The sequence below is a fragment of the Lathyrus oleraceus genome, chromosome 5 (genome assembly GCF_024323335.1).
Source record: "Lathyrus oleraceus cultivar Zhongwan6 chromosome 5, CAAS_Psat_ZW6_1.0, whole genome shotgun sequence".
NCBI classification, from domain to species: Eukaryota; Viridiplantae; Streptophyta; class Magnoliopsida; order Fabales; family Fabaceae; genus Lathyrus; species Lathyrus oleraceus.
This window is the reverse complement of record NC_066583.1, coordinates 537,478,659-537,489,993: the sequence shown is the minus strand read 5'-3', so window position 1 is coordinate 537,489,993 and position 11,335 is coordinate 537,478,659. Positions and strand designations below refer to the sequence as shown.

At 36.5% G+C, this 11,335-nt stretch overlaps 1 protein-coding gene across 1 annotated transcript; it reads left to right on the top strand.

The window, feature by feature from the left end:
- The first annotated feature begins 10,535 nt into the window (after positions 1-10,535).
- Positions 10,536-11,048, top strand: LOC127081926 (uncharacterized). The gene has a single exon (XM_051022155.1). The coding sequence runs from the start codon at positions 10,536-10,538 to the stop codon at positions 11,046-11,048; it is 513 nt and encodes a 170-aa protein (XP_050878112.1).
- The last annotated feature ends 287 nt before the right edge of the window (positions 11,049-11,335 follow it).

Below are 11,335 nucleotides of genomic sequence, written 5' to 3'. Positions count from 1 at the left end.
CATTTGATTCAGAAAATCCCGTTGGAAGATTTTCTAGTGGGTCGAGATCCACATTTCACTTTGTTTTAAGTCCGCGTAGGCGGATTACACAAAACTAGGTTATTTAGGTAGGAACTCCTTCCAATTGTATCTAATACAACTCTCGAATATTTTAGTTGGGTGAATAACTCTTTATTCCAATCCATCACATGGATCATTTCCAACTCTTGCTTCTAAACATATATAATCTTATTATAATTTGTTTAGTTAAGTTTGACCCATTGTTTTAGCAATTGGATATTACAATTATCCCATCGCACCTTACTAATATAGAACATGCACCTCGCGTAGGAGAAACCTACATTATCCGATACTAGTCTTGATGAGTGCTAAAACTTGGAAAGCATAAACTTAATATTTAATTTGAGGGAATTTGCAATTATTCTGATCTCACCGGATTATTTATCATATAAATTGTCTCTCACATACACATACATTCACATGCATCAACATACATAATGAAACAGGTATGGCCCCTAGCGCAATTGTTCTTCCAAGCCAATGAAAGAACCTAAGCTAACCTAATAACGATCTAAGCTTATCCAAGTAAGATCTTCAAGGTTGTCCTCCTTTGATATTGTATTCTTATCTTTCTTCATAACATTACATTACATAAAAGAAACTCGTTTTACTTACGAGGAAGTGGGATGAAAAAAGAAGTTACATTAAGAGATTAAAAGAGAGGCACGACACGCATGTCGTATTTTAAAATCCCAAAACAAAGTAAAGGAAAACTAAGGCCATAACCAATCACCACAAGACAATAATAATAAACACATTATTATTATTAATTTAAATTCTGTTAATTAATTAAAACCAAATTAAATTTCAGCGACCAATTCATTTGAAATCGATGTCGCTTTTCGCATCAACACTTGATACCTTAAAGCACAACTCTTGCGCAGTCACAACCCTAATCGCATAACTCTTTGACAACACAACCCTTATGTCGTCATTAACCCTAATGCACCAATTCCAGACCGTCAAACACACCTCGATTGTTAATTCAGTATGATTGATCAACACATCATTTCTTCACCATGCTAATGCCGGATCAAGAAGCAAATGACAATTGATCGCTCAAATGAAAACAACCATTAAGTGTTTGAATGAACGAAACAGAAACAGTATATCATATATACCGTATTTTGCATTCGGATTACTTATATCATATATATAACTTGATCGATCTCAATTGCGTAACCTATGGACGATCGATGTATCGCTGCTTCACCATATTAATGTCGGATTCCGAAGCATAGTCAACATCAATCATCCAAATCGTACACACGTGATGCCAAATTTAATTCCTTGTTTATTCTTTGATTTATTATGTATATTAATCATATTAATACAGAAAATACAGAAGATACAGAAAATAAACATCTACCAGTAAAGGAGAAGAGCGATCCAAAACGCAACGGAATTTAAAAAATTTCTCCTTTAGTAACCCTTACAAATGGGCATAATCAGTGATAGAATCGTTACCTCTTGTGGCGATTGTAACCTTTGATGCAGATCTACAGAGCGATCACGAACGTTGAACGATGACAACACCTCTACTCAGTACACACGAATGGATTCCTTCAATCTCAGTGTTAGCTACTACGAATGAAGGCTTTGAGTGAGAGAGGGAGAGAAACAAAATTGCAACTGCACAAGGGTTCTATTTATAGAACCACTTGTGTGGGATGCAAGCTAAAAAGCGCACTTAAGTGTATGTGGCCCATATCTTATAATATGCCAAAATCACTTAAGCGCGTGGTACCTTACCATATTTCGTATTCTACTTAAGTACACCGTACCTTACGATGTTCTACAATTCACTTAAGTGCACCGTACCTTAAGGTGTTCCTTAGTTACTCTATCTCTCATTAATCCGTCCTTTTGTGTGTGACCTTGTAGGTTTTCGCGGCATTGACAATTATATTAAATCACGTATTTAACATCATAAACAGTGAGCGGTATCTAGCAACACATCACTACTACCCAAGACACGAAAATGTCATGTGATCTGACAAACCCTTTTATGATAATACTTATGTGTACAATTACCCTTTTGCCCTTATGTCTATATTGAACACAAGGCATAGACCATGTCATCCTTGTCGAGTTCAATAATGGGCCCATAGACATTTATCCTGTTACACAGGATGGGAAAATTCCATCTATGTCACTCATGTCCCTCAGCATGCTTCGTGGAGTACCCATCAACTGTCTTTATGATCATCCAGTTACGGACAACGTTTGATCATCAATAAGGCACTCGACTCTACATCTAGGATCCATAGTGGTTTAAGGTCGAAGGGTGGTATACACCATTATCACCATGAGAATAACTTATGACATTTTGCGTAACATTCTATATAGTATTCTCATAGCGGGTCAATCCAGTATAAATATTGCTCTTAATATTCATACCTATGTTTAAGACTTGATAACTCCTTATCCATGATCCATGAGATGTGATCATCAGTCTATATACACTATAGTCTTAATGCTTTAATGTTATCCAACTTCACAATAAAGCTCGACTACGGATACTTTAAGAATAATGTCCTTATGTTTAATGTGATCTCATGATTAAGTCACACTTGATACATTAAACGTACTAGCTATTATAGGGACTTTACTAAACAAACATAATAAAGAAAAAGTCTTTTATTATTAATAAATAATTCGATAAAAGTACCAAAAGTATTGGCCTATAGAGCTTAACCAACACCACGTATGTGTTTGCTTTGGCATCTTCATGTCTAATGAATTTCATTGAAGCATCACTGAACAACTATCATGATTGCAAAACTGAACTCCATTTTGAGCGCCTGGTTTCAAACAGTGCCCCTAGCCTGAAATATGTTGCCTGCACCAAAGCGGTTATAGGTAGGTTACAAATGCCTTTGAAGACATAGTTCATTGATTCCACAAGATTTGTTGTCATGTGGCCCCAACGTTGACCGTTGTCGTATGCCCTAGTCCATTTCTCCAATGGAATACTATGGATCCACCGTACTGCATCTTCATTTTACAATCTTATTTCTTCGCTGTAGAGTTTGAAAGAAGGTTCTGATAATGCGTAACCTACATTGACAACCTTCTCCCACAATGTATTATCTTTGATTTCCCGCATGAAATTCTGAGCAATATGTCTAATACATAACACATGCGTCGAAGGAGGATTTTTCCAGCCATTACCAATGTTATTATATGCACTGATGATTGAAGGGTGTCTGTCGGAGATCAAACATAAGTTAGGCTGAGATGCAACGTGCAATCGGTGATTTCTTAGGAAAAAACTCCATCCCCCAGCAGTCTCCCCTTTAACTAGGGCAAAGGAGATTGGAAAAATGTTGATGTTCCCATCTTGTGCCACTTCCATTAATAACGTTCCTTTTTATTTCCCGTACAACCATCTACCATCAATTTGTATAATTCGTTTACAGAAAGAAAAACCTATGATGCATGGTTGATACGCCCAGAAGAGACGGTGAAATATTCCATTTCCAACAGCACACATCCCGTCTGGTGTATACACGAGCAATGTTTCCAACTTGACAATAGTCCCAGGAGCATATTATTTTAGAGCCAACAGGTATTTTGGAAGTTGTTTGTAAGACTCCTCCCAATTGCCAAGCACTTTTTCAACATCCTTTGTCTTAGCTGTCCATGCCTTCCTATAAGATGGAGTGTACTCGTACTCTGCCCTGACATGCGAGATTATTGTACTCACCTTTAATGACGGATTGTCGCCAATGACAGGCAATATTTCATCATATATTAGCTGAGATCTTAATTTACGATGATCTTGCATTGGGTTTGTTAGCATGCATGTGTGATTTGGACCCATTGATCCAATCTCCCAAGACTCGCTCCTCTTCCGGTATGAAGCTGACAACCTAAAAAGGTAGTGCTCATTCGGATAATAAACTTTATACCTCAATGTGCCAGTTCTGTGAACTATGAATCAGCTGATAGTTGCATGTGGAATTTCTTAATGGCTTTTACACATTCCTCTTTTGTGCGAAATGTGTCTCCTTGTTTCAAAGATCCTTGCACTTTCACATAAGGATTGTACCATATATCTGATGAAGGTTCTTCGGAACCCAAATTCAACCTTGTCATGTGTTGGGGTGGACAGTATACATGACTTACTGGTATTGGCTCCTCTTCCTCATCAGCGTTCATCATTGAATCAACCATGATCTCGACTTCTTCTTCTTCGTCATCTGGAACATTCACCTCAGCTTGTTCGTCATCAGTCTCATAAAACACTTGTAACTGATCAATGAACTGAGACACCTGTTGTTGATGTGGTAATATATACAACTCTATATCGTTGTAACCAGATTGTTTGTGACTGACAAACATATGCTAAACATCGTCATCATCTTGAATCTTCTTTTGATAAAATTTCACCTGGTTTTCTGCAAACCAAACCGGATTTTTATAGATGATTTGGCCCACATTACTGCACTGTAATTTCTGTTCTATTCTTTGTTTTAGATGTGAAAAATTTGATCGTCGATTTATTGTAAACCGAGTTACCTCTGTGTTTCGAAAACAAAAACCAAAGAACTGATGATCAAATATTTCACCTTCGATATAGGCATTGATCATGTAATGTTGTGTGGAAGACATTTTTTAAAAATTTAAGTTTATTTACTGAAATTGAATGCATTGCTAAGTTGTTCATCTGCATAGCCTAAATAAAGTAAATATTGGTCACTTGGTTCGCCTGTACAGACTTGACCATGCATGCAGTGAAAAGAATCCATATGCAGTGACAAGAATGACAAGAACACACATGCACCATAAATCACATGCCCTCATCTATCCTTAATAATAAAATCCCTCTTTCAATCTTATTTCCAAACTCTCCTCTCCACCCAATTCCTCCTTAAGTATTCGGGTCTACGTGTTTTGTACATAATCTCTCCCCTGGTCTTCATAAACTAGCAGCTCGATCACTAAAGTGTGTCTTTCTTGGTTATCATCGTTCCCAACATTGTTACCGTTTCTATTCTCATAATCTACAATGATACCTCGTATCGGCCGGTGTTACCTTCTTCGAGTCTGTTCCATATTCCGATTCCAACCAAGTATATCCGGAACCTCTTCAAGAGAGTACTCCCACACCTTTTTCGACAGTTATTAATGTCCTGCCTACCATTATCCCCCACCAGTCTATGGCTCATAACTCCCAACTACTCGACCACTTCAAACATATCAGCATTGTCACCCAACATCTGTCGTCCCTGTCCCTGAGGTCATACATGTCCCTGAGGTCATTGCAGTCTCTCCTCTGACGCCTCCGCCATCACCAGACCCGATCCTGCAACCTGAGTCTGATCTTTCGATTGCCCTTCGAAAAGGTATACGTCAAACACGAAATCCTTATCCATATTATATTGATTTATGTTATCAAAGTCTTTCCCCTTTGCAGTATACTTGTTTGTCTTATTTGTCTTATGTTTCTATTCCTAAAACTCCAGATGAAGCATTATCTCACCCTAAGTGGAGGCAAGCAATGATTGATAAAATGTGTGCTCTTCAAAGAAGTGGTACCTGGGAACTGGTTCCTCTACCCCTTGGGAAATCTTTAGTAGGTTGTCGTTGGCTTTATATAGTGAAGGTCGGTCCATATGGTAAGATTGATCAATTTAAAGCTCGTTTGGTAGCCAAAGGATACACTCATATTTTCGGATTAGATTATAGTGATACCTTCTCGCCTGTAGCCAAGATGGCATATGTTAGACTTCTTCTAGCCATTGCATCCATTCGACATTGGCCTCTTCATTAACTTGACATCAAAAATGCTTTTTTACATGGTGATCTTGAAGAGGAAGTATATATGGAGCAACCACCTGGATTTGTTGCTCAGGGGGAGTCATTGAATATGGTGTGTAGGTTACACATGTCTCTTGATGGTCTTAAGCAATCTCCGAGAGCTTGGTTCGGCAGATTCAACACTGTAGTACAACAGTTTGGTATGGTCCGTAGTGAAGCTGACCATTCTATTTTTTATCGTCACTCAGCCCAATGGTGTATTTATCTTATTGTGTACGTAGATGATATTGTCATAACTGATAGTGATTAGCAGGGTATACTCTAGTTAAAACAACATCTCTTGAATCAATTTAGGATAAAAGATCTTCGTAAACTCCATTATTTCTTGGGTATTGAGGTAGCCCAATCTAAAGATGGTTTGGTGATTTCTCAGCAAAAATATGCTATGGATATTTTGGAAGAAACAAGTTTGTTGAAGATTAAACCAATTGATACTCTTATAGATCCAAGTGTGAAACTACTACTCAATCAGGGGGAGCCTCTATCTGACTCAGGAAGGTATAGAAGATTGGTTGGAAAGTTGAATTATCTCACAGTCACTCGTCCATACATTTCTTTTGCAGTTAGTATGATAAGTCAGTTCTTAAATTCCTCTTGTCAGGAACACATGGATGTTGTTATCCGAATTCTGAGATACATCAAATGTGCTCTAGGAAAAGGTTTAGTGTATGAATATAAAGGACATACTCAGATAATTGGATACTCTGATGCTGATTGGACAGGGTCGTCCATTGATAGCTGATCCACCTCTGGGTATTGTGTACTTGTTGGAGGAAATCTTATATCCTGGAAAAGTAAAAAACAAAACGTAGTTGCAAGATCAAGCGTCGACGCAGAGTATAAGGTCATGACAATGACAACATGTGAACTTATTTGGTTAAAACAGTTGCTCAAGGAACTTCAAATTGAAGAAGCAAGACCAATGACACTTATTTGTGATAATCAAGGTGCATTGCACATTGCTTCAAATCCAGTCTTCCATGAGAGGACCAAACATATTGAGATAGACTGTCACTTTGTTAGAGAGAAGATCGAGTCAGGTGACATCGCCACAAGCTTTGTCAACTCTAATGATTAATTTGAAGATGTGTTTACAAAATCTCTACGAAGTCCCATAACTAATTATATATGGAACAAGTTTGGTGCATTTGACTTATATGCTCAAGCTTGAGAGGGAGTGTTGATATTTATAAATATATGGTGTTGAGAATATTTGTATATAGAATAGTCCCACATCGACTATATCATGTAATTAGTTGTAATCTCTCTACATATAATAAAGTTTGCGTGGTGCTTTTCAAAACACACGGTTTAACCTAAATGTCTCTTAGTCTCTCCTAATTCTATATATATATATATATATATATATATATATATATATATATATATATATATATATATATATATATATATATATATATATATATATATATATATATATATATATATATATATATATATATATATGAGTACGATTTAATTTTTCATTTAAACTATTGTATTTACAATTTTTTTCATCCAATCAAATAGTTGGAAATTTTTAAAAATAATCACACAAAATTTATATTTGTTTTATTATTTCAATAAATAAATATTATACTAATATTTAACATTTGAACATTGAATAATTAATTAAAAATGTAAATAAGAGATATCAAACTATAATAATTAAAATAAAGTCAACTTCAACATTTTAAGCTAAAGTTGTAAAAAAGATATTAGGGACTCAAAAAGTTAAATACATTTGTATTAAATTTTGAAAATCAGTTAAACCCCTTATTAAATTTTTAGAATTTGTTTAATTTAATTATAATTGTAACTGTTATTAATAATATATTTAATTAGCTTTAAGTGAACAGAGAGATAAGAAATGAGGTTTAAGTGAACAGAGAGATAAGAAAGGAGGTTAAAACAATTTGAAATTTTAACTTGAAAATTAACGGTAGAGATAAAATGGGATTAGTACAAAATTTATATTTTATAGGTGCAAAGAGAGATGGAAAACAACTTTAACTGAAAAGAGAACAAGATAAAGTGTTAAGTTTATATGAGTGCAAAGGACAACTTTTTAGGAGGTTCAAAGTTTATATAATATATCAAAATAGGCATGAAATCTTAAAGTTGTTATTATATACATATCGAATTACCTATTTAATATTATAAACAGTGAGTGATATCTAGCAACACATCACTGCTACCCAAGTGACGAGAATATCCTGTGATCTAACATAATATTTTTGTGACAATGATTATGTGTATAATTACCCTTTTACCTTATATCTATATTGAACATTGAACATAAGGCATATAATGTGTCACCCTCGTATAGTCCAAAATTTTATTCCTTGATCTCCGAGTATACTTGATAACAACAAATAAGCTCATATCTCATATAGACTTCTTTGAGTACGACCATGCATTTTACAATCATGTTTTATCTAGGGGCTCACATATATTACTCGTATATGTAGGAGGGACAAATCTCATCTAGGTCACTTATGTCCCTCACCTTGATTTATAAAGTGTCCATCAACCATCTTTATGGTCATTGTAACACCTTATTTCCCGACTTGGCAATTACTTAAATAAAACATGTGAAACACATATATTCTCCAAGTTGGATGCTACTCAACAACAAAAATTACTCATATTTGAATCCATTGAGAAAATTCCCTTAGACGGTAATCCTAAAACCCAGAAGTTGATAGCTCTTGTGATTCTTCCTCAACCAGTATTCCTTATGCCTCGAATTCTCTTCAGATATGGAGAAAAGATAATTTGCTTGTGTACAGTATATTGGGGACCTGTTAGCTCAAATTTTCGACGCCACTTCAAATTACCGAAATTGGAAAACATGCACAGCTGGTTTCGACTAAGAAGTGATTCGACCAGCTGAGGGTAGACCGACTTAGCTGATTGGATAAAGATCAAGCTTATAGCTGAAATTTCGGAGCAGTTCCTTATGGAGCGGTTAGAAAACGATTTCGATTAAAGATTTGAAATTTAAATAAAGGAGGGAAGATTACCTTCGTTAGAAACCGCGAGGATACACGTGGAAGCAGAGTGAGCGAACATACACATGCAGGGCGCCATGTGTATCGACGTGATTGAAGAACCATCAAAGCGGTTATTTCAATCCAGTATAAATATAGGGTCTTAGTGTTAGAAAAGTGTGTGTCAAATTGTGTACAAAAATCTTCAAATTTACTAAGTATTTGTGTGAAGAAGAACTGTAAAACGCAGAATATACGTTGTTTAGACCATTGTTTAATCATTTCAAAGTATTATAAATTTGTCTTTACTTTCTCTTCAGAAACGTCCTTCCTTGTTCTTTACTCTCAAACAATTTATTTTTTACTTCGTTATTTACAAGTTTAAAGATCCTTAGTTCCTTTCCTTACCTTGAACTTTTACCTTACAGTCTTAAAGATTCCGGCGCTTACAAACCCTTTTGATTACTTTCAACCCTTTACAATTCCCGCCGTTTACTTCATTTTTCTTTAATAGTTCTAAATACTAATTTAAGATTTTTCTTTTGTTCAAGTCACTCTTTTGTCCTTAGTTTTATTTAATACTTTGATTTGACATTTAGTTCGATCATTTATTAACGTTACGTTTACGAGAAATTTAGCACATGTCCTAGGATCAATCTGATTGATCCTGTGAGTGACCAAATTTAGAAATTTGGAAGATCAGCGGTTGTTAACCATTTTTCAAGGTAAACAAATTGGCACGCCCAGTGGGACCAGTGCTAACGTTCTGTTTGATTGCTAAGTTTTGTTTGAGAAAAGAATCGTTCTATGCTTTTAAGAAGTGGTAAAATAGCCATAAACGACGAAAAAGGAGAGAATCATAGACGGGGATGGCGAATATGAATCCGCCAGAAACTCAGAATTCTCAAATCCCATCAAATAGCAGCATGGTGCCTCCTTCTTCTTTGATAGCAGCAAACACAGGCATGATGCATGCGTCCAAAATAGTGTCGTCTATGGTGAGTTCGATGCCTACGCATTCGATCTCCCATTCTGAACCAATTCTGACTTATGTTGGACCTAGGGGACCTCCCCACACTCCTTCACCAATTAGGGACATTCTAAATAGGCCGTTGGTACCCCCTGGTTTTTCAATACCATTTAGCGACCGAGAACAGCCGTATGGAATGCCAACTTCAATGATGGCCAATCTACAGAATGTGGGTTCTACTTTTTCGGAACCAGCGGCTAAAATAAATTCACCAGTACAAGGGTCCGGGATAAACGTGGGTCGAACCAATCAGGCGTTAGGTCTAAGACACCTAGTAAAACTACCCACTCTTACCAATAATTCTACGACAGCATGGAGGCAGCAGATGGACGAAATCAATCATGAAATGGTTCAGATGTTAACTCAAAACTTTGGCCACTGTGCTAAATCCTTTGATTCAGAATACAACTCAGTCGAATCAACAGATGACAGCATAAGTGGCTCGAATGTCTGAGTTTCTTGGTATACCTCAGTACCAGCGTCCCTTGCCCAGGGATTGGGTAAGAGAGAATCAAGAGCCCACGCTTGAGGAGGACCTCACCATTAACCAAATCCCACAAAATCAAGGGAGAATAGTGGTACCTCCTAGGATCGAACCACATATAACCAGGGAACCAAAGGTGTTAATGGTAAATAGGAATCAAAATGTTGATGATATCATACGGCAAGTTCGACATGATAATGTGGCAGCGGATAATAACCTAGCAGCTATAGTCGAGAGAATTATGGTTCGAAATGGGGTAAATTTTGGTCTTAGAAGACCAAATTATACATCGCCTTTGGCAGAATATGTCTTACAGACAGATGCGCACCTGAGGACCAAAATCCCTAAATTCACCAAGTTTGTCGGGGATACTACTGACTCTATTGTCGAACACGTGGCGAGATATCTAATTGAAGCTGGAGATATGTCAAATAACGAGAATCTTCGGATGAAATTTTTCCCAAGTTCTCTTACCAAGAATTTTTTTACGTGGTTCATAACTTTGCCCCAGAATTCGATCTATTCATGGAACCAGCTAGAAAGAATGTTCCATGAACAGTTCTACATGGGGCAAACGAAGATAAGTTTGAAAGAGTTGGCTAGTGTCATACGAAAATCCACTGAGCCAATTGACGACTACCTGAATAGATTTTGACTACTCAAAGCCAGGTGTTTTACGCAAGTGCCAGAACATGAGTTGGTCGAAATGGCCGCTGAGGGCCTTGACTATTCGATTAGAAAGAAATTGGATAGTCAATACCTAAGGGATATGGCCGAGTTGGCTGACAGAGTTTGATAGGTAGAACGTTTAAAAGAAGAAAAGACTAGAACAAACAAAGGTAAAATGGTAGCCTATGTCGATTTTAGGAAAGATCATGAAGATTCAGGCCATGAAGTTCCAGACTTCGACGATACTGAGATCGATCTTGCTGAATTGACACA

Excerpts from the sequence above, each read along its gene's own strand:
- LOC127081926 (XM_051022155.1), top strand. The coding sequence starts at position 10,536 with ATGGTAAATAGGAATCAAAATGTTGATGATATCATACGGCAAGTTCGA.